The 22,375-nt window shown below is 48.6% G+C and overlaps 5 protein-coding genes across 5 annotated transcripts; 3 read left to right on the top strand and 2 right to left on the bottom strand.

The window, feature by feature from the left end:
• Window positions 1–708: 708 nt before the first annotated feature.
• Window positions 709–2,537, bottom strand: F5B22DRAFT_498606 (acetyl-CoA acetyltransferase). The gene is made up of 4 exons (XM_047972423.1): window positions 2,367–2,537; window positions 2,180–2,229; window positions 2,010–2,085; window positions 709–1,914 (listed from the first exon to the last, which is right to left on the bottom strand). Exons 1-4 carry the CDS (start codon window positions 2,429–2,431, stop codon window positions 906–908), a joined length of 1,200 nt encoding a protein of 399 aa, XP_047825926.1. The 5' UTR covers window positions 2,432–2,537; the 3' UTR covers window positions 709–905.
• Window positions 2,538–3,222: 685 nt separating this feature from the next.
• On the top strand, window positions 3,223–6,644 carry F5B22DRAFT_498720 (P-loop containing nucleoside triphosphate hydrolase protein). Its single transcript, XM_047972425.1, has 3 exons — window positions 3,223–3,320; window positions 3,407–3,645; window positions 3,774–6,644. Exons 2-3 carry the CDS (start codon window positions 3,626–3,628, stop codon window positions 6,208–6,210), a joined length of 2,457 nt encoding a protein of 818 aa, XP_047825925.1. The 5' UTR covers window positions 3,223–3,320; window positions 3,407–3,625; the 3' UTR covers window positions 6,211–6,644.
• A 1-nt stretch (window position 6,645) lies between these two features.
• Window positions 6,646–7,761, top strand: F5B22DRAFT_498666 (elongation factor G). The gene has a single exon (XM_047972424.1). The coding sequence runs from the start codon at window positions 7,066–7,068 to the stop codon at window positions 7,642–7,644; it is 579 nt and encodes a 192-aa protein (XP_047825924.1). The 5' UTR covers window positions 6,646–7,065; the 3' UTR covers window positions 7,645–7,761.
• A 2,373-nt stretch (window positions 7,762–10,134) lies between these two features.
• F5B22DRAFT_498581 (FAM96B protein) lies at window positions 10,135–11,519 on the bottom strand. Its single transcript, XM_047972422.1, has 2 exons — window positions 11,043–11,519; window positions 10,135–10,662 (listed from the first exon to the last, which is right to left on the bottom strand). The coding sequence occupies exons 1-2, from the start codon at window positions 11,281–11,283 to the stop codon at window positions 10,286–10,288; spliced, it is 618 nt and encodes a 205-aa protein (XP_047825923.1). The 5' UTR covers window positions 11,284–11,519; the 3' UTR covers window positions 10,135–10,285.
• Window positions 11,520–18,279: 6,760 nt separating this feature from the next.
• Window positions 18,280–21,478, top strand: F5B22DRAFT_651483 (fungal-specific transcription factor domain-containing protein; the record flags this gene model as incomplete). Its single annotated transcript, XM_047979470.1, has 8 exons — window positions 18,280–18,391; window positions 18,454–18,498; window positions 18,580–19,137; window positions 19,193–19,543; window positions 19,615–19,896; window positions 19,970–20,523; window positions 20,580–21,064; window positions 21,160–21,478. 8 exons carry the CDS (start codon window positions 18,280–18,282, stop codon window positions 21,476–21,478), a joined length of 2,706 nt encoding a protein of 901 aa, XP_047825922.1.
• Window positions 21,479–22,375: the final 897 nt, after the last annotated feature.

The following is a 22,375-nucleotide window of genomic DNA, read 5'->3' as shown; positions in this document are numbered from 1 at the left end:
TTGTTTTTTTCCCCATCATCACTGATTTGATTTGATTTGATTTGATTTGTTGCGTGGTTTCGTCCTTACTTTCGGGGGTAATCTACGTTACTGTCAACAGAGGGATGGGGGAGAGGGCATACGAACGTACCTAAGGCCTGTATGTTGTTGCATGGCCTGCGAGGAGGGAGAGAAGAGAGGTTCAAGCTAGCTCGTTTGGCTGGCTGTCTCTGTTTTTTTTTTTTCCCCTTTTGTTGTATGTATATTAAAACTACCTGAGTAGTTAGTTTACTGCTCGACCTAGGTGCTACGTAGATAGTGCCTCCTTACGTGCCTCACTGCGATGAATACATTATACGAACTTTGCCTAACTGTTACTTTTACTTTGGGTTGGGCTAATTATACTACCTGGATTTGATGGTGCTGACTTAATGAAAAATGTAGACAGCCTCTTAATGATGAAGTGTAGGGGAAAGAGGGTAGTATAAATGGATTCACATGAGTTGGGCAAATCATGGCTGGTATTCTTCATTTATTCATTCATTTGACGAGAGACGAGACGCGGCCTATCTATCCGACTTATTAATCTATCTCGCCCGCGGATGTCTCTTGCATACGCATTCTTTATATTGTCGAAGCACTAGCGAGAGCTAAATTCAGACCAATGTGTTCGTTCACCTCGTATTCATATGGGGTAGGTGGTGTCGCAGGGTTGATAGGCTGACACTTAGACTCTGACTGGTTGGTCGAGGTTTTTTACATCCTTCTATACCAACCTGTGTAGTTTCATGCTCTGGTGTATGCACCGATCTCTGTTCTTTTTATCTAGCCAAAACAATGACGCTGTGGTGGGGTATAGGTGCGCGGTGGATAGATAGGATAGGGTGGATTTATAGTAGGGATGGTAAGAGGTGGGAGGTGGGAATTCATTCTAAGCTCTCGATGACAATGGCGCTGGCACCACCGCCACCATTGCAAATACCGGCGCAGCCAATCTTGGCCTTCTTCTCGCGCAGGACGGTGGTGAGGGTGGTGACGATACGAGCACCAGAGCAGCCGAGAGGGTGGCCGATGGCGACGGAGCCACCGAAGACGTTAACCTTGTCCGCACTCAAGTTGAGAAGCTTCATGTTGGCGAGGGCTACGACGGAAAAGGCCTCATTGATCTCGTAAAAGTCAACGTCCTTGTCTGTGATACCGGCGTGCTTGAGAGCCTTGGGGATGGCAAGGGCCGGAGCGGTTGTGAAGCGTTCGGGCTCACGAGCGGCGTCACCCCAGCCGAGAATCTTGGCAATTGGGGTCACTCCGAGCTCCTTGACCTTAGCCTCGGACATGAGCACAACGGCGGCCGCACCGTCATTGAGAGGAGCAGCGTTGGCTGCCGTGACAGAGCCGTCCTTGGGCTTGAAGACAGGCTTAACAGTCTTCAGCTTGTCAATGTTAAGGTTCTTGACCTCCTCGTCGGTAGTGATCTGAACCGGGGGCTTGCCACGGCCGCCGCTGACCTCGACAGGGACGATCTCCTTGGTGAAAATGCCGTCGGCGGTGGCCTTCTGGGCGCGCTGGTAGGTCGCAATCGCGTAAGCATCTTGCTCCTCGCGCGAGATGCTGTGGTCGTCGCTGCAGAGCTCAGCAGCGAGACCCATGTGCTCCTTCTTATAGGCGTCGGTAAGACCATCCTTCAACATACCGTCCACGAGGCTCTGGTCGCCGAACTTGGCGCCGTTGCGTAGGACGGGGAGGTAGTGAGGGGTGTTGGACATGGACTCGGCGCCACCGGCGACAACGATTGAGGCATTGCCGGTTATGATGGTCTGAGCACCGAGGATGATAGCCTTCATACCCGAGGCGCACACCTTGTTGACACCGGTGCAGGGGACAGTGTTGGAGAGGCCGGCACCAATGGCGCACTGGCGAGCGGGGGCTTGGCCGAGACTATCACACCGCCGGTCAGCATCAATTAGCCATTCTTGTCCCGCCTTTTCCAGTACCGATGTGTCTGGCGATTGAGGGGATTGAGTGATGCTTACTTGGCTGACAAGACATTGCCGAAGAAGACCTCTTCAACATCTTCGGGCTTGATCTGGGGAACACGCTCAACAGCAGCTATCATCCAGCAAGTCTAGTGTTAGTGGTGACGAGAGCAGGGGCATAGTCGAGGGATAATTAGGGAATACGAATACGAGTGGGAGAAACATACCCTTGATGGCAGTGGAACCTAGCTGGGTGGCGCTGAGGCTCGAAAGAGTGCTACGAGAATCATGGTAAGCCCGGGTTTCTTTTTCGTCTGCTCGGCTTTCCCTCTCCTCTTCCTCTTCTATATGCTCGTAGACGCCCAGATAGATATAAAGGGCCAATGGAGGGGTAAGCAGAGAATGGAAACATACCCAAGGAACGACCCGACGGGTGTTCTGGCAGCGGAGACGATGTAGACGGGAGGAAGACCGGACATGTTGGCCAATTGTTTGCTAGATTTGGTATTACTGTATAGAATTGGGTATCGTTAAAGGAGAGAAGGAGAGATGAAGCAAGAGAGGCGGCAATGGTGACGGTGGAAGAATGGTGTTTTATGTATGGGAAATGCCGAAGCGGCCAGCCCCGGTTTTTATATCTACACCAATGAAGCAGGCCGACGCGGACTCGCCCTAGACGCCAGAGGAAGGAATGGACAGCTCGAGTGGCCTGTATTCCTATTGCTATTTGTCAAGACAAGGCCGCGGTAAGCAGTCAGGATGCCGGCGTCAGTCTAGGATTGCCAGAGTCTGCCAGAGACTGTCAGAGACTCACAGTCCCCTTGCACTACCTAGCTCTAGCTCTCCGGCGAAGGAGGGGTCTTGGACAATACTACAGTAGAAATAGAATTATAGCGGGGGACTGCTGTAATCGGCAAGTGGGCTGCCCAGCGCTCCCCAGCAAGTCAGCAAGTCAGCCCGATAACGCCTTTGCCTGCTGGCCTGGGCCGTTTGTCTGTCTGTCGTCTGTCGCGCTTCCACGGAACCTCCACTAGATCTCCACCAAACCTCGACGGCGGGCTTATCGCCTCTCCGAATCGGCAACTACCTAAACAGGACCCGCCGAATCGCCCTACCTACAGCTCCCGAGTCTGTCTGGCCAGAGCTAGGTAGCACCGCTAATATCACACACACAGCAAGTAAGTGTCGTGTCGACCTGCATGCAGTAAGATACGGTGCAGATATAAGTGGCATTCTGACGCTCACTGCAGTCTGCAGATACCTTATAGAGGGACAGAGAACTTATAATTAAAAGCTATGTTGATTAATATGCTCCGCCGTATGGGCTACCCACATAAAGTAGTGTGTCTGTCCAATGGCCTTCCTTAGGTAAGCGATAGGTACATGAGATATGTACTCATCTACCTAGGTAGTCACTCGAGTCACTCTACCTACCTACTTACCTAGGTACCTAGATAGGTAGCCTCGCGTGTCTACCTACCCTGTCTTTTAAGTAGAGGTAAGGTAACTTCAGGTAAGTACCCACAGCCACCGCGCCTTGCATCACCGCGTCCAAGCAATTCTCCAGCCTTGCTATCGCCGCCTCGTCATTTTTTTTTTGGACTGCGAGCTTCACATGTTGTCGCAGTCGCCAACGACGCCAATTCGAACAACCCCGAAGCATTTCAGACGCCATGGATGACCTCTATGATGAGTATGTACCCAACAACCAGATTACCATATTGCCACATGTTTTTTTTTGGTTCTATTTCTTCCATCTATCAGTTCTTACCCATCTTCTTGCATATCCAGGAACCCGTCACACTGACTGTGATGCAACAGGTTCGGCAATTTCATCGGGGAGGATGCCGACGCATCGGAGGAAGAGTCCCAGCATGGCGTGGATGCGGGCGCATACCTCGACGACGATGCATATCCCGAGGACGTGCCCGAGAGGACAGGCCAGGAATTGATGGAGCTGGACGACGAGGGTCCATCCAATGCAGTCGTCCTCCATGAGGACAAGCAGTACTACCCCACCGCACAACAAGTCTACGGAGCCGATGTCGAGACGCTTGTACAGGAGGAAGATGCACAGCCCCTAACCCAGCCCATCATCGCTCCTGTCGAGGTCAAGAAGTTCTCCGTCGAGGAAGCCGACCTGCCGCCCGTACACTTCGATCGCAACTTCATGTCAGACCTCATGAATTTTCCCGATCAGACACGGAACATCGCGCTAGCTGGCCATCTGCACCACGGTAAAACTGCCTTTATGGACATGCTGGTACTCGAGACCCACGATATCACCGATAGATTAGACAAGCGAATGGGAAAGAAGAGAGACGTGCAATTGCGATATACCGATACACATATCATGGAGAGGGACAGGGGCTTGTCCGTCAAGGCGGCGCCCATGAGCCTTGTGCTGCAGAGCACCAAGGGCAAGTCACATCTGTTGAACATCATCGACACTCCGGGGCATGTGAACTTCGTCGACGAGGTAGCCGCGAGCTTGCGCCTAGTCGATGGTCTTGCACTCGTTGTGGATGTGGTTGAAGGTGTACAGGTCAACACTGAGCAGATTATCAAGCACGCCGTGCTCGAAGATATCCCCATGACACTCATAATCAATAAGATGGATCGTCTGGTATTAGAACTAAGGCTTCCTCCCAGCGACGCCTATTTCAAGTTAAAACACGTGGTCGAAGAAGTCAACACGATTATAGAGAATACCCGGCCAGGCTCCGGCGAAACAAAGCGCTTAAGTCCTGAAAAAGGAAACGTCCTATTCGCATGTAGCGAAATGGGATGGTGTTTTACGCTCCAGTCCTTCTCTAAGATGTATGCCGATAGCTTCCCCGGAGTAAATACTGAGGAGCTGGCGAAGCGTCTCTGGGGTGACATCTACTTTAACCCTAAGAAAAGGACTTTCAGTCGAAAACCCTTGCCTGGCGAGCAAAGCGCAAAAAGATCATTCATTCATTTCGTTCTCGAGCCCATTTACAAATTATTTTCTCACACAATTAGTCAAAGCGCTGAGGAGTTGGGCCCCATTTTGTCATCGCTGGGCATACAGCTCAAGCCCTCCCAGTACAAGCTGGACGCCAAAATGCTTCTCAAGCTTGTCTGCGAACAATTCTTTGGTCCGTCAACCGGCTTTGTGGACATGGTTGTCCAACATATCCCATCGCCCGTGGAAGCAGCGGAGACTAAACTGGAACGATACTATACCGGCCCCTTAGACACCAAAGTTGCGGAATCAATGAAGAATTGCGATCAAGATGGCCCATTAATAGTCCATGTGACCAAACTCTTTAACACGGCTGACGCGAAAAGCTTCTACTCCTTCGGGCGCGTTATGAGCGGTATCGCGCGGCCCGGTATGCAGATACGTGTACTTGGAGAGGGATACTCTATCGATGATGAAGAAGATATGGCCATGGCAACTATAGGTAGCGTCTACATTGCCGAGACGCGCTACAACGTCGAGACAGATGGCATACCCGCCGGCAGCCTGGTGTTGCTAAGTGGCATCGATAACTCCATAGTCAAATCAGCGACGCTTGTTCCACCCAAGCTCGAGGACGACGAAGATGCGTACATCTTCAAACCAGTTTCACATTTCACAGAGTCTGTGTTCAAAGTGGCTGTTGAGCCCATTAACCCGTCTGAACTGCCTAAAATGTTGGACGGGCTTAGAAAAATAAACAAGAGCTATCCCTTAGTAACAACAAAAGTTGAGGAATCAGGCGAACACATAATTCTCGGCACTGGCGAGCTATATATGGACTGTGTTCTTCATGACCTTCGAAAATTATACGCAGACATGGAGATCAAGGTTTCCGACCCTGTAACTCGTTTCTGCGAGACAGTCGAAGAAATGTCGGCTACGAAGTGCTACGCTGAAACACCAAACAAGAGAAATAAAATCACCATGATTGCGGAACCGCTCGACAACGGTATCGCCGAAGATATCGAGAGCGGTCGCGTGAACATGCGGGATGGTGCACGAAAGGTCGGCAAGTTCTTCCAGGATCGGTACGACTGGGATATACTGGCTGCACGGAGCATCTGGGCTTTTGGCCCAGACGAAATGGGCCCTAACATACTACAAGATGACACATTAGCCGAGGTAAGCCGAGTCAAATGCTTGTCCTACCCTCCTCTCGTTCACTATTTCATCAGAGGCGCTCGATGTCTTACTACACAAGTTCTGATGGGATGGTTGCCGCGCGTACAAGCACACAGCAGTCCCCTCAGACTTCCAACCCTGGCTTGAAAGCTTACCAGCTTGCGAATGGTACCTAATGTTTTCGGCAGGTGGATAAATCGCTGCTAAGAAGTGTGCGAGAGACGATCCGTCAAGGCTTTAGCTGGGCAACTCGGGAAGGCCCGCTATGTGAAGAGCGTAAGTCAACCCCCATTTCATCATATCATCATGTCTTACCGCTTCTCTATCTCTGGCTCTCCCCACGTTCTAGATGAGGTACACACACATCCACTGAAACCCTTCCCTCTCTGTGGATTGGTCTCCGAACGTGGTCAAGGCCTCGAACAGATCTGCAGTATCACCCCCGAGTGACCCCGTCTTGGGTTTTGTTCTCAGCACAGGCATGCCGAGGAATCCGGTTATGAGGCAAGAGTATAGCCTTCCTTCTTCAGGGGTGCTCAAGAGGGGACAACGCGTGCCATACTGGTGAGCGGGTAGGGAGGGGTGGGGCCAGAGTCCTCGATGTGTCGAGCTCAAAGTACACCCTCCGTTTCTATGAGTAGTGGAGGGACGCTAGTGGCATCCCTGCTCTCATTCCCTGTAGTCTGCCCTCCCATTCTCTCCTAGTCGGGCCTGCTCTTCGTCGTGGAATATTCCGTGCTTCATCCCCACTCACTGGCCTATCTGTGCGGTCAGGGTCTTGAGAGACGAGATCAGGTTGGGGTTACCACAGGGCTGCGTTCGCCTTGGCCCCAGACGGACTTATTACCAATTGTTTCCGTCAGTGCACTAGCTCATGCACTGGCCGATGAGAATCAAGATGTGCTAGTGTGGGATGTCGCTGCGGAGCCCCCTGACTCCCAGATTGCTGATTCAATTTAATGATTTCCTTTTCTTCGCGAATTTCCATAGTACGCTATACTAATGAATGCGTCAGCTATCCGAAATACCAAATTCCGCATCACTGATGCTGTTTTAGCCCAAGAGGCTATATTCCGAGGTGGCGGTCAGATTATTCCCACGGCACGCCGCGCGTGCTACAGCTCGTTCCTGATGGCGTCCCCTCGCCTTATGGAGCCTGTATACTCATGTTCAATGATTGGTCCACAGGACGCTGTGCCCATGCTTTACACGGTACTCTCCAGGCGGCGAGGGCATGTCCTCGCTGACGGCCCCATCGCCGGCACCCCGTTGTACCGCGTTCATGGCCTTATCCCTGTCATCGACTCGTTCGGCTTCGAGACAGATCTGCGGATCCAGACCGAGGGACAAGCCATGGTCAGCCTCGTGTTCGACAAGTGGCAGCTTGTGCCGGGCGACCCCCTCGATAAGGAGGTCGTGTTGCGCCCACTTCAACCTGCTGACGCGCAGGCTACAGCGCGTGACTTCGTGCTGAAGACGAGGAGACGCAAGGGTCTCAGCGAGGATGTCAGCGTCGCCAAGTTCCTTGAGCCCGAGTTCTATCAGAGTTTGATGGAAAGTGGGACTCTGGGGAGTCCTTAGCTTGGGTGTAGAAGAATTCGTTGGATGGGTAGGGTAGGGTATATGTATTAGGGTTGTCCTTTTCGATTGCTGGTATGTATGTGTATATATTTGGGCCGACGGTAGCTATATAGGTTGGAGAAAGTCGGTATTATTGAATTGCGCGTACGGAGATAAGGAAGTAATCAAGTAGGTTGGTAGGTAGGTAGGCAAGGAGGTCAGCAAAGGAAGTATAAAATTGAAACAAATAGCCGATCATTGATTTTTTTTTATATTCACTGCTTGACTGAGTACCTTACCTGGGTGGATTATATGAGAAAAGTAAATATCACGCATACTTACCTTAAGGTCTAGGTTAGCATGGCTTTAATGTTTATAAGGAAGAAGTATGTGTACCCATATATATATCTTGGTACACGATGGCGATGATGTAGAGTGAGTGAGTGGTATATAGTCTAAAGAAGTAGGCTTTAGAGTAAGACTTCTCTTTTGGTCGGTAATCGTTAAATAGACATGGTTTTATGTCTGCTAACGTAAAATGGTGTACAGCGTGTAGGAAAGATGATGTGGATTAGGGATATATGTGTGCAACGTGGGAGAAGATAATCGTATTGTTATTATGATGCTTGTGTTGGTATATACTCTACTCTGTTGGGCTGTATGCTTACTTACTTTGATTTAAACTGAAGTCGATATTCTTTGTGTTCTCCCTGCTCAACTCGCAAGGTCTTCTAGAGGAAGGTTGTTTGGGCTTGGACTGGCAGTAGCGTATATGTAAGGGCTGTGATTTGGTAATATAGTTGGTTAGGTAGGGAAGTAAGTCAGTGTGGTTTTACAAGGTAAGTACTTGTGAAAGGAGAGAGAGAGGGGGGGGGGAGTATGCTTGTATATATGACAGGCAGTAGAGAAAGGTTTTCTCAATCAAAGGAAGGATTTGCTCAAGGGTAAGGAATGGTGAATGAAGCCGTGAACGAAGCTGAGGTAGGTAGGGAACGCGAGAACATCACCGATATAAAGTGAAAACATAGCGTTACCCATGGTTTCCTGTGTAAACATGATTACATACAGGGACAGATATTGAAAGTGCTTTAATATGGGATTATTATTCCTACCTGGGAGGGGAAAGTAAAGATTTTCTCCCACCATTTCAGCTATGTCTAAATATTGATAGGAATAATTCTAGGTTACCTATGTAGTATATTGGTATTGATTTATATCTACTGAGATAAGCAGCAAGGTTTCAGTATACTTTAAGGTTGGTTAATACATATTATACAGCTAGGTCAGTACTTTAAGAGATAGAGCTTACCTGTATATATATATATATATATATACTAATTATTTGATCTGATTAGATATATCCATGTATTCAATACTATTGCAATGAACTGGAAGCCTATGAGTAATAGTATCGAGGTGAAGAGATAGACATAGATACGCGACAAAAAAAGGCGCGAGAGATTTACGGCAGATCCCGTTCGTTAACCGGAGAAGTAGTGTCGATATAGCTTATGCGTATCTATAGATTTTGATAACTATGATCTCTAATAGTAGTTATCTAGTACTCGGTCCTAGTAACAACCAAAATCACGCCATGTTTATAGAATGTATTGCAAAGATCTGGGACATGCATTAATATAGGTATTATCCAAATGCAATCTATCTTATTGCTAGTAGTAGTAGTAACACTAGTAACAAGGAATTGGAGAAATGGCATGGATAAAGCACATCTTAGGCTCCGATGCAGAATACCCGTACCTACACTGATATGCAGTGTAAAGCGCAATGCAGGAACCCGAATATCCTGGTTGCAAATGACGTGCGCTATATTGGGTCTTTCGGCCGGAGTGTTCAGAAACGGCGTTTACTCCGATAGTAACCCCTGGTCTGCTCCGGCATTGTCTACAATACAGGATACGTAGTGTACACTAGGTAAGTAATGCGGGAAAAAAAAAAGTATCATCTCTTCTCAAAAGATCGTATAACGAACATCTTATTAGTATGGTTATTGATCTTATGGCATTGATAGGCATAATAAGCCTGACGGAAAACACATAAATCTTCTTGGCGCTATACTAGAAGCTCGTACTTGCATGCGCACGTTCTTGATTATGGTGGAATTGAATCTCATGCAGCTTGATTAGTATACCTTAGTAAGCCTTGAGCATTGCGCGGGCACAACGCCAGCATGAATGCGAGAATTATTGGGCGGGCCCATATTGAGTATGAACTGGTTCTCTCATACATAGCATGGCATGTATACTGGGTGTCCAATTCGCGACGCCGCTGTCGAGGTTGTTTTGAGCAAGAATTCCGCGATTTGCGGAGCTGTAAGTATGGATATACCAAGCCAATTTGCATAGGCCTTTTCGCATGACCTGTTTCTAAGCTAATTTTAGAGCTGAGATGCTCACGATAGACCTAGCGTAGAGATGATGAGATGACGAGGTTCCGTGCAGTTGGGTCGAATTGCATGTCCGTGCGGTTTGTGTCAGCAGCTGAAGGAATCAAGCAACCTCGAAGTTCGGTAATCTCGGGCGGTCTGGCAGTCGCTGAATAGGGCATATAATGCCTGCTGTAGATAGCGCTCTGGCATAGAGTGCTTCGTAACAGTGCATAAAAGCACAACGGGGCTACGATGGTTGACTTGGGGCGGAACATCTTAGACGCAGGTTTCTAGCATTTTGTCAAGTACTCCTTTGAGAGTGGCATTTTCCAGAGCAGCGGCAACTCTCTCCTTGTCAGCCAATTGCTTGTTTACCTGGTCATCTTGGCTGTGGGTGCCCTCCTTAATCATAACATCGACACGGTAGTTGGGAGGCAGCGCCTGTTCGAGACGAACTCTGATACCAAGCCCAATGACAGTGGCGAGGGAACAGTGGGTAATAGTCGGCGTGATCTTGACAAGAACTTGGGTCAGGGTGTTGGGATCTGCAGGCGCAGAAGGAGAAGGGGTAATGTGGATATCAGGCAGGTTCACTACCGCAAGCTGACCGAGCGACAGTGGGTGCTCCGGATCAGAAATGGTCGAAATGAGGTCTGCGAAACGTCAGCCGTCTGATTTCCACAAGGGGGAGTGTAGCATCGAACCCGCTGCCGGGAAATTGACGACTAGGGGAAAAAAACAGCCACTCATGAGATGACAGAATGTAGCCTGGAATTCGCTGAGAATAGCGGATTTTTCACGAGCTAGAAGGTTGCAGCCAGCTATATTGGATATTTCGGTGTAGGCGCCAGGGGTCGGATGTTGTAGTAGTTATCATGACACCGGGCCGTCCAATGATGAAGAAAGGCAGTACTTAATCTTCAAGGCATGACGTGTTTCAAGATGGACAGAAAGAGAAGAAACGCGCAAGAACAGACGAAGACAGGACAAGACGAGAGAGAGGATGGGGGGAATAGAGACGGAATAAACCCACCGTAGATCTCCTGCTCATCGATGGGCTCAATGGTAAAGCCGTCGTCGCTGTCGGTGTCATCGGAAGCCCAAGGCACCTCGCAAAAGGGCGCAGAGAGGTATTCGGGCCGTCTCAAGACAATGTCTAAGTCGGACTCGGCATCCTTGCCGGGGGTAGCGGCGGGAGCCTTCTTTTTGTTTTGCCTCGTGGGAAGTTCCGAGACGTTCAGAATGGTAGGGTTGGCGTTGTCCTTATTATCCATCTCGGGGTGATGATCAATGATGTCCAATGCTGACGATTCAATGAGTTGACTGTGGGATAGTGTTCGACAAGGAGGTGATTACAAGTATAACAGAGACACGGCGTCTGACGGGGGTATTTTGTGTGTAAATAATGGACATATCCGTAGATGCATTCATGAATCAGTCATCTCGAGGAGGTGGATTCTCATGAGCTTGAGACCAGTGGCGGCGGGGTAAGCTTGTACCACCACCAGCTGGCGGTGGTACCGACGCAGCTGACTAGCCACAGATGCGTCTGGTACTTCGACTGCCTCCTCACATTTGTACTATCATTTGTACTATCATTTGTACTATCTTCTTACATGTGACCAAGCAACCCTCATTGATATACCTACCTAACACTAAGTATGTAGGTAGTACTTAGTAGAATCTTGTAGGTACTTGAGCTGCAATTATCGTTGTTTCTTTACCCCGAAGACCCGCCGATCGTGACATGCGTTGGTGTTTTGCAGGATCAATTATTCCACCAAAAGCGATACCTTCTAGAGTATGTGTATGTACTGTACGTGTCGTCCTCGCAGCTTGTGCCCTTCTGGAGAATTTGGCTGACTCCTGTTACACAGCGTCCCGACGACGTGTTTGGCAGCTCCTCGGACAGACTCGGATTAGCAAGATACGTAATTCAAAGAAAGGGCCTGCAGCGGGCCTTGCTGAGTGATGCTGGTCTCTGCTTAACTGCAGCCCACCAGCTGGGTACAGTTCACGAACTAGTCAATGGCACAACCTGATTTCAAAAGTGTGTTTTGCGAGCTGCGATCGGGGGCTGGACCATTATGGAACTGGTATTGGTAGTGCAAGCGAAATGGCACCACCCTCACGATAGACGAGATATTAGTGTCCGTCAGAATCTGGTAGCTGCGCCAGTGGAGCGTAAGTATACTACACTACCGACTACCTCGTAACCTCGGATGCCTACCTAGTGTAGATAGTCTCTGTATTGGATCTGGTTGGTAAGAGATTGAAATGCTTACATCCCACCCAACTACAACAGTACGTACGTTGTATACACTACCAATATATATCACCGTATCACCGACTGGATGAGACCTGACTGAGTACTGTACCTAGCCCACCTATAGCTTGTCTCACGCCCCTGCGTCTCATCTGCACTTCAGGCACATGTGGGTTTACCTTGTGGGAGAGTTTGCGTAGAATACTTAAAGTACTGGCATGTAGTAGGTGGTATGAATAACCGCACTCGATCTATGTTAAATGCCGAAATCTTAGAATACTGTTGAGCACCCATGATAGGGATGGCAACGATAACGGCGCCATTGACAACGGTAATGATGATGATGACGACGACGATGATGATGATAGTGGTCTACTATGTAGTAATCATCAGTATCAGCTAACGGTGGTTCGCATGTGGTGGAAAAGAGGTTAAGTATTCCTATTCTACTAATTACCTAGTACACGCAGGTTGGTGCAGACAGAGTACCGGCATCCAAGACAAAGCGTGGCGAGCGTGGCGCTGGCACCTGCAGCACATAGGTACTACCTAACGTACATAGGTATACCTACTACGTATACAGATGAGATGGTATGAGCCAAGAATGGCACTTCTTCAGCGCGGGCCAACGGCGTGAGGCTTGCGCTTCTAGCTTGCGAGCCCTGCAATGTGATGCGGCAATTCCCTGCGTCAAGTTTAAGCGAGCGTACAAAGTATCCAAGTACTATAGTAAGTACCTGCTACATACCTTTTCCACCACTACTACATGTACAGCCCTATGTACTTATATATGTAAACTCCAATGGCAGATCATAGGTATATATCTTAATCCCTATCAACTAGGAGTAGTTGCTAGTTAGGGGCAGAGGCGGCCTGGAACTTCGTAGTATCGACGGGCGGTGATCTCTATTTCATCTATCGCCCAGATATCGCCGAAAGGAATAAGCCGTTGTTGTTCACCGACGCGCGTGCTCGGCACGGGGAAAGGTTGCCTTGGTGTCTATTTTAGTGTAGCCCCTGGAATACCTACCTGCTCGCCTGCTTCACGTGTCGTGACGCCAAGTAAAGACCCGCCTCGTGGGAGGAGGGACCAGGTTGTATATCTAGCGTTGACCAAACCAAGGCGTCTCCCTAGTGTAGTGCAAATACCTTGCAGACACCTTGGAAATATTTGTAGTTAGTAGAAGTACTAAGTAGTAGAAGCACTACTACTGTAAGTATGTCAGGATTCATCAAGATCTTAATCGCCTGTTCAAGAAGCATTATCAGCCATTGGTAATACCTGCGTACGGGATCTAGAGACGACGGAGACGTGTAGCCAAAAAAAAAAAATCTTTACAAACATACTTAAACGGCGACTGGGCTGGTTTTCACTGTCTTCTCACTGTGCAGTACCGTCAGCTCGGGTACGCCAACTCGCATCGCACAAAAACAAAAGTCCCTAACCACCAAGCTGTCTACCATGCCATGCTACAATCTCTTTTCGCACAGCGCTTCGGTCTGTGTAACACTACCTTACATAGGTAGGCTCTCGTGAGCTGCGTAACGCGAGACGCACAATGAGTTACATACATACACCAGTGGTAGGTAATTCCATGAGCAAACTTTGAACATTGGCATGGTGTCGGAGTTACGGAGAAAATAGCGGCATGACCAACCTATCTACACCCCCCTTCCCATGGACCTGCAGTCGAAACGAACCCCTGGTCTGGTCGAGTCACTTTTAGCGAGGTGTCCCACACCGGGCAAGTATCTACCTAGGGGGGTCCATGGGAGTTATTACGTGTAGTGTACACTCTCCCTCGATCATGCATGCATGCATGGCTCGTGAGGCGTGCTTATCCACGTATTTAAGATACTTGGTAGGTATGAAAGTTTACCCTTCAAGATGCGTGGAGGGTGTACACCTAGCTTCCTACCTCATCTGTACTTATGTGCTTACAGACCTACTGTAGATAGCACTTACATTGTATAACTACCTCCGTACAGATCCAAGGTAGGAAGTAGAGACAGAGTCACAAGATATGAACTCATGTGTGAGCCGAGACGGCGAATGGCAGTAGAGGAGCTGACGTTGTAGTAGTAAACACTGTAGCAAATCTCATGGACACATAGCGCACAACAACAAGGACTGTATTTGCTATCTACTATAAGTATGGGGGGAGGGGGTGCTGCGATGATTATTTGTGCGCTTGGAAGTGGTTGAAACAAAACCTGAGACCATATCTAACATATCTAACAACCTATAAACGCCAAGCCCTTGCATTTCAAGGAGCAAGCAGCTGGGCGAGAGGACACGCGCTCGTAACACATCCGGTTTCCTAATTACTCGGTGTGCGAGTACCTATTATACCTACCGTACTATGTACTCTAGGTTACAGCAGCAATGCAGTACATGTACATTCGAGTTGGCTGTCAAGAACAACAAGGCTGGTTTTCGCGAAGGATCCCGCAGGTTGCAGACGCATGTCGCAGGCAGGTCAGGCAGGTCGCCGGTTATCGAAAACGCAGGTCAAATCCGGGGAAAGCTCGAATTTGCCCATGGTTTTTATTTTTTATTTTTATCACGATTGCCATACTGTAGATAGTATTCTTCAAAGTACTACTGTATCGCGCAACATCTAAACATCTGCCTTGTCCAGAGAGAGCTCCCCTTGACGGATAGGATCTATTATACAAGACAAGGAGCCGCATCAGCGAGCCAATGCATCGACGCGGTCCAGACCAACTCAAAGGCGGCCAGTGAGGATTGAGCAATAGTCTGGATTCGGTCAGTGCAGAGCAGAACGCGACTACTACTGCTGTTAGTTACTTTTATGCTAAAGTATGACGGCGACAGGGTCGAATGGAGAGCAATGCGCCGGTCGTGCGGCCAGTTTCGGTACAGAGAGCGGAACAATGTCAACTCGCTCGGTTTGCCGCTCGCCCACTTCCTGACCTCCTATTTACCTATAGTAGTAAGTAGGTATGTACCTAATAATCTCTCTACTTATGCTGTACATATGTATGTAAGTATGTAGGATAGTTGTGCCGCGCAACACTGCGCCTACATATACATACACGTGCTCGTCGTACATGCGCAGGTCCCCGGTCGTTTGCCACGAGATAACAGATGACACCGAGCATGATATTTACTCACTTATAATACCTAATAACCGATTTATGGGGTTTGGAGATGCGCATTCAAACTGAGCCCGAAGCCCGGCCAAAGACGCATAGTGACGTGCGAAGTATTAAATTGAATCATGGTGCCAGGGGGGTAGAGTAGGTATGTGTAGTAGTAATAGGTACACGAGATGGCACAGCACATGCAATCTATTTCGTAGTTGTAGATACCTACCATATGTAAAAGCGGTAGACGAGTGCTCGATAGAAGGGCGGTAGAATAACGACTCAAGTCTTCCAACTAACTACTACCTAGGTAGGTAGGTAGGTAGGTAGGTACTGCAAAGCAACCTCTCCCTCTCCATTCCGCCGCCTACTTACCTCTATATGTTATGTTTTATGTCTCGGGGTCGTTGGTAAGGTAGGTATGCAGATTACTTCTTAGTGTTCGAATGTTATAAGGCGCCATCTCCCCACATGGTATTCAGCTCGTTATCTCCGCTGCGCCAATCCAACACGGAAAGAAGGTTTAACGGTAACAAGCTTTAGGACAGGCTTCAATTGATAGCTCTAAGTCTTAAATCATATTCCAAGGCAATGGCGTTTTCAATGTAGGGTGTGGTGGATTATTCCGCTTTCTCTCCCTTCTCAGCTCAAACTTGTTGTTTGTTGCTTGTTGCTGGAAAGAGGTGAGGATGACGAATTGGCGTTGAGATCTGCTCTAATAAGCTCTGAGTACGATAAAGTACAATAGAATATAATACATGAGAGAATCTATAATAGAAATCTACGGAGAGAAGACACCAGAGAGAGAAAGAGAGAGGAAAGAGCTTGAACCATGTTTTCACGAGTCATGTTATATATGCAGGCATCGTGAAATTATAGCTCGAGGCTGGGGAATCGGAAGATATAGCTACCTAGTTTGTTTACGAGGGTAGAGGCAGAAACCCGATGTGAACAGAAGTAATTTCCTTACCTACACACTTCCGTATTTTCCCATCATCGGCGAATATAGATGGCTCACATTCTAAATGTTTGTCGAGTTGTGCAATCAAATTGGCTCGGTACACAACTCGACTGGCTGGGATACGACATCCATGATCTACCTACCTACCTACCTACCTACCTACCTACATAAGTAAGTATACGTGTACCTGCCGGGTAACACTGCGACACAGCTTGCAACGCAGCTTGATCCCACGTTGTGTTGGTACTGAACAGCTGCAGCCAGAGTCGCGAACATGGTCGAGGTTGAGTGGATGGGCGGGCAGCGAAGACAGGGGATATGTTAAAGCCAACCCACACACATCAACCTTACATGGACGCCCACCCCTCTCCTGACCATCTGCGTTATCCTACACTACTTACGCAGTCAGTAAATCAGTAAATTCATTGTACTCGTGTTTGAATGCTTGGCAGCTTTTAAATCAGTGTAAAGACTTACCAATCTATGTGCCGTTTCCATATCCTACCTACCTCTTAGTATACTCTTAGTATACCTAGATATGGTGCTATTATATGTACATGCATGTCAATACTTAGGTGCGTAGGTACACTGAGGTGGGTGCAGCCCCAGGCCAAGTCCCTGTGCTCTGCGCTAAGCAGGTGGGTTTTGGTTCCAAATGCCCTACTAGCTAGCTTGTACTGCACTAGATGAACAACATTGAAGCTACTAAAGGTACCGTGCTGCACAGGGACCCACCAGGCAAGTAATGGCGGCATGACATACCTACCTCTATGTACCTAAGTGTGTACCTAGGCATCTGTCAAGCGCTTGGACTAGGTGCAGTAAGTAGGTATGTATGTAGGTACCTAGGTACTAAGTACGCTACGGTACATCTCTATTGCGCTGGTGCACAGCACTCGAATGCCCTAGAGTGCACTAAGTATGCGTGCTAGGTAGAGGTAGGTAGGTACCATATGCAGATACTATAGATACCTTACAAGAGGTACTGTAGGTACTTACCTCAAGGTAGTGAATAGATTTACACTGCCGGTATCTGCCGTCACTGAGCACCGCGCCTAACCTAGTAGCAAGCAGTACAGTACTGGGTACCTGCCCACTTGCTAGGCCAGGCCGTCCCAGACGCCTCTTACCCCCCCTCCCCCCAAATTCGGTCTCAGTAATAAGAAGGGCATACCTATCCCCTCATCCCATCGCAAACCCCGAAAGCCGGGTCCTTCCCTGGCGCCGGTATGTGTAGACGACATCCTAACTCATCTAGTCCTCGTTTTGGTCCCAGCTTAGTTTCACTTAACTTGACTACATACGAGATTGACCGCGGCACGTTTCGATCCATAGTAGCCGCCAGTTCATTCTTCGGGCGAACTTGGCCTGGAATTGGGGCAAAAGAAAGCGAGAGAGGGCCTGAAATATTGAGGCATTCGTGAACTTGGAATCCTCGGTCGCGCGCGAGCGAGCGCCGAACAGAACCCGTCATCTCATCTTGCGACCATCGTGAACACACCAGCGCAACGCATCATTGTCGCTACCTGCGCATAGTGGCAGGCTAACTGCCTCTGTCTCTTGTCCCTCGTGCGCTGACAATTCGCCGGCTATATGACCTATGCTATATTATTATAGCCTGGATCGCCACGATCGCCCGCCCGACGATTTGACCAGCAAACAGTTACGACTCAAACTTGCGACGAAAGCGGAATTACCATACATCGAAAGGATTGCTTGATTTTATACGGAGTCGCTCGGTATCGCCTTGGTTCGACTAGCAGGCCAGTTTCACAACCGCCTGTCGCATGACTAAAGTTTAGGGTTGTGCGCGACGAAAGCCCGAGGGCTGTTGTAATAGTCGGTCTACCAGCGAGAGAGCTGGCCAGCGCAGCCAGTCGATCTATCCCGTCTGTATTTCTATTTAGCCCGACTGTAACGACAAGTGAGCCCATGTCGTCCAACGATCCCGCCGCAGCGCGTCGGCTGCTGCCACAAAGTGCACATGTGAACTCGTTCTCTTTCGTGCCACCGACATACCAACCTCCAAGGGAGACCCAAAAGAGTTCGCTCTCCGAAATGGCCCCTACTGATCTGAGTCTGGATGTCCTAACATGTTTACTTTAGACTATGTTTTCGTAGACGAGCACAATCGACACAAGCGGCTGAAGGGTATGGATCTTTTTATCTTCTTACCGTTACCGTCTCCCATGGCTCTGTGCACTTATAGCTGACGCATATGCGACCTGATAGTCATGAGAGCTTGTGAGGGTTGTCGGAGGAGGAAAATTAAATGCGATGCCGCCACCACAAATACATGGCCTTGTTCGGCCTGTATTCGTCTGAAGCTTCACTGTGTGCGCCCCAATGCTCAGTATGAAGGGTCGCCAGAGGAAAGTCAACCATACGAGCCCACGAGAGCCGAGTTCGAGGCTGGCCAAGAGAGTTTTAGGCAAATGGCGATGCAGCAACCTTCACCACAACACATGATGGCCAGTGGCCACCCTAAGCCGACTCTGTACGCCTCGCAACCCGGCCCGTATTCTAACCATCAAGCACTATATCCCCTCACACAATACGGCGACGCAACCCCGGTACAGCAGCACATACCATATGGATCGGTACCACCGCCTCCCGTCGGCGTTTTAGATCAATCTTATGCGCCACCCAATGTCTTTCCAACACCACCATTGCCAGAGATATCTGCTTCCCACTCTGGCTCGTCGCCCGAATCTTATCACGCTGATCAATATGGGCAGCATGACTTGGCAGATCTCCTTGGCCCGTTGAAGCTCGATGAGAGGGGTACAGGTGAGTTGGTCGTTCATCAACACGAGCCAGCCACGAGCGCTAACTTGAAGCAAAGCACCTTATCTGAATAACAAACAAGCTTTAGCTACACAAGAGGAAGAACCCGCTGTTGAAGATGCTGACGATTATAAGAATGCCTTACCACCTGTGCTTACTAGACCCGGATCTAAGATAAGGATACCGCCAGAGCTCATGCCAGATGAAGACACGATTCTGCGTTATTTCGATCTCTATTTTACCCATGTGCACCCATATGTACCCGTTCTCAACAAGGCGCAGTTATACCGTCAGTGGAGTACGAATCGAGACTCCCTCTCACCTTTATTATTAGAAGCAATATTTGCCGTCGCCGAACGGCTTGCCGATGAACCTGCACAAGGCCAGCAGTGGATAGCTCTCGCCTCAAGTAAGCCTTGCCAAATACCTCGAGCTCGTTGTAGGCTAGTCGCGCCAGATACTGATATTCCTATGCTGTAGAGCATGCCGACTTCTTCATGGACGTGCCCCGCTTGAGTACTCTCCAAGCACTTCTCATCATCCTCAAGGCCCGGGAGGCTGTTCCAAAACGTGGCTACTATTATCGGTCCTGGATGTCTATAGTTCATTGCGTCGCCATGGCGAGGGATCTTGGTCTCGACGAGCACTGCCAGAATCACAAAGCCGGAAAGCCGTGCGGTTCAGCGCCAGCTGATTGCCTAACGAAAACACGTGTATGGCAGACGATATTCATCTGCGAGACCATGATCGCTGCGCCCCAAGGTAAGTTTTTTTTTTTTTTTTTTTTTTTCACTGTCATCACTTTGGACATGATTTTCTAAGTAGACATATCTAGGTCGAAATGACTTGTCTGTTGAGCTAGAAACCCTCGAGTTCAACATCCCTCAACCCATGCCTGGTATTGAAGAGGATGAACATCAAGTATCACGTAATTTTATCTTCTTCGTTAGGATTGTGCGAATGATTCACAAAATGAACACCATATATCTCAAGGTAAAAAAGAAGAAGGACTGGGGTTTAGACCCCGAATTCGTCCAGCTCAATCCACAGCTCCGGTCTTGGTTGAACGAACTGCCGCCACATATGGTAATCACATTCTCCCCAGATGGATCGCCGCCCTGGATATCATCGCATTTCATCGGAAACATGCACTCATATTACCATTTGGCCACCATCCTCCTTCATCGACCACAGCTTTCCTTCTTGGAGCCCATGGGCATCGATGGGCAGTGGAAAGAGCATATGATGGTCTCATATGCTTCTGCAAAAGCTCTTTGCCGCTTGCAAGAGTCCATGCTACAATCCTTTGGGTTGAGTGGACTGCAATGCATGCAAAGAGGTATTAGCTTCACGATCTATGCCATATTGTCCTGCATCGTTCTTCATCTTGTATGTTGTCTTCTCATGACTTAATGTAAGGATTGGCACTTCTAACAAGCCGATAGGTTGCATTAACGTCTCCAGATCCAGACATCAATACCGATGCTCGTGATTATTTTACACGCCATATGAGGATTCTCGAGAGAACCATGGGATCCTGGCCCCTTCCAGAAATGCTAAAACAGATAGATGCCGTAAGGGAGGCATTCTCTGCAGATACAAGGAAACCATTCGTCCTAAAGCCCAGCTTCCCGTATGGTAGTCCACATCCTAGTACGCAATCGAGTCCACCTCGTATGACAACTTTTAAGCCCCCCATGTTGCGGACCAATTCTTTGGATCCAAATCTGGACGTACACGGTGGTCCTCATTCACACGTCAGTTATCACCCCATAACGCCCATCTCTGTTGGATCCGCGGACGGCAAGAGTGACTCTCCTTCTGTACAGTCGCTCTCCATGATGGGTGCAGGCCAAAGCACGCAACCGCCTCTTTCCCACACGCTACCGCTGGTAGACCCTCCTTCCTGGAACCCATCTCGAATATTTGAGTAAGTTGATCATCCCCTTTCCCCCATATCGATCAGATGTGGCATCTATATGTGTCCGTTTCATATCAAAGCAACTAACATCCAATGTCACAAAGTCAATGGAATTCAACGTTTGGTACGCCGCTTCCACCCCAACCGACTTCGGTGACTCCACAGTCAAGTTCTCTAAACGTTTCCTCAGGTGCTCCCGAAGTCCCAACTACTCAGGACATGGCCATCGCCAATGCATCCCTGTCGGCCCCGCCGCCACAGTTACACCCCCAGCAGTACTCGGCGCCACCTGTACAGGCCTTTGTCACGCCGGCCATGTGGCAAGAGTCTGTAGCGAGTGTATACGAATCTGGTGGTCTCAAGAGACACTGGGATTACGACAGCAGTGCCTCTATATCCGAGACGTTGAATAAACGGCGATAGTTCAGCGAGATCTTATGAGTTCGAGTGGTGTTTTATTTTTTTAATCGTTCAGGTTCGACGCGTTATGATACTGTACCATACCATATTACAGAGGTTTCTTCAATACCGCCTCCTTTGTTGAGTTGAATACATTAGGAACGTGGGGTTGGGCGACTTTTTTCCGACCTGTTGTGGAATCGGTGGCTCTTTGAATGTTTTATGGGAAATACCGAGGGTGGGGAATATTTTGGCAAACAGCCTACCAACCCTACTACTTACTTACTTTTTACCTGCGCCGAAAGTCGAAGTGTGTGAAAACGGGGCTGGCCACCGACTGCATTACAGTATATCATCACACTTTTTCTATTTACCGGGAGGGAGGGGGGGCTTAGTTATAGAAACGTCACGTGTATAACAAAGCAGGGAATTATAACGAACCTAGGCAACTTATACGAAGATCTTTACGAAAAAAGATTCTGTTGATTTTTTTGGACGAACTTTTATGAGGAGGTTTTATATTTACGAGGCAGGGAGGGAGGAAGGGAGGAAAAGGTATGATATGATATCACATGGGAGCGATTTTTACTTTACCCAATTACTTACTTAGTTATTTACATTTATCTAAGAAATATCCCCGATATAAGACAGGCATTTATCTATTCTGTTTTTGAGCAGCGAAGAATATGAGTTTTGTTAGAGGTTCTCTCTTGCTTTTCCCCTCTCCGTGGCAAATTAGTAAGGAACCCAAGGTTGCTGTGCGTGAGCGAGCGCTGTGTTGATCAGGTCGGGGTGGGGCGAGCTCTTCTTAGGGGTTTGGTGGTGTTGGATTATAAGAGGAGATATATTATCGTTGATATAATTACGTGCTATCATGTTAACTCGTCATTGTATACGGAGCTATTTAACTTATATGTCCTT

This window comes from Xylaria bambusicola, assembly GCF_022495145.1.
Source record: "Xylaria bambusicola strain CBS 139988 unplaced genomic scaffold F5B22scaffold_69, whole genome shotgun sequence".
Lineage (NCBI taxonomy): Eukaryota > Fungi > Ascomycota > Sordariomycetes > Xylariales > Xylariaceae > Xylaria > Xylaria bambusicola.
This window is presented reverse-complemented; position numbering and strand designations above follow the sequence as displayed.

Bases quoted from the DNA above. Each gene is read 5' to 3' on its own strand.
- F5B22DRAFT_498606 (XM_047972423.1), bottom strand. From the start codon at position 2,431: ATGTCCGGTCTTCCTCCCGTCTACATCGTCTCCGCTGCCAGAACACCC. The intron at 2,086-2,179 runs GTATGTTTCTCC...GCTGGATGATAG, and splicing joins AGGTTCCACTGCCATCAAGG to CTGCTGTTGAGCGTGTTCCC. The intron at 1,915-2,009 runs GTAAGCATCACT...GCGGTGTGATAG, and splicing joins GGCAATGTCTTGTCAGCCAA to TCTCGGCCAAGCCCCCGCTC.
- F5B22DRAFT_498720 (XM_047972425.1), top strand. From the start codon at position 3,626: ATGGATGACCTCTATGATGA. The intron at 3,646-3,773 runs GTATGTACCCAA...GTGATGCAACAG, and splicing joins ATGGATGACCTCTATGATGA to GTTCGGCAATTTCATCGGGG.
- F5B22DRAFT_498666 (XM_047972424.1), top strand. From the start codon at position 7,066: ATGAATGCGTCAGCTATCCGAAATACCAAATTCCGCATCACTGATGCT.
- F5B22DRAFT_498581 (XM_047972422.1), bottom strand. From the start codon at position 11,283: ATGGATAATAAGGACAACGCCAACCCTACCATTCTGAACGTCTCGGAA. The intron at 10,663-11,042 runs GTGGGTTTATTC...GACGTTTCGCAG, and splicing joins CGATGAGCAGGAGATCTACG to ACCTCATTTCGACCATTTCT.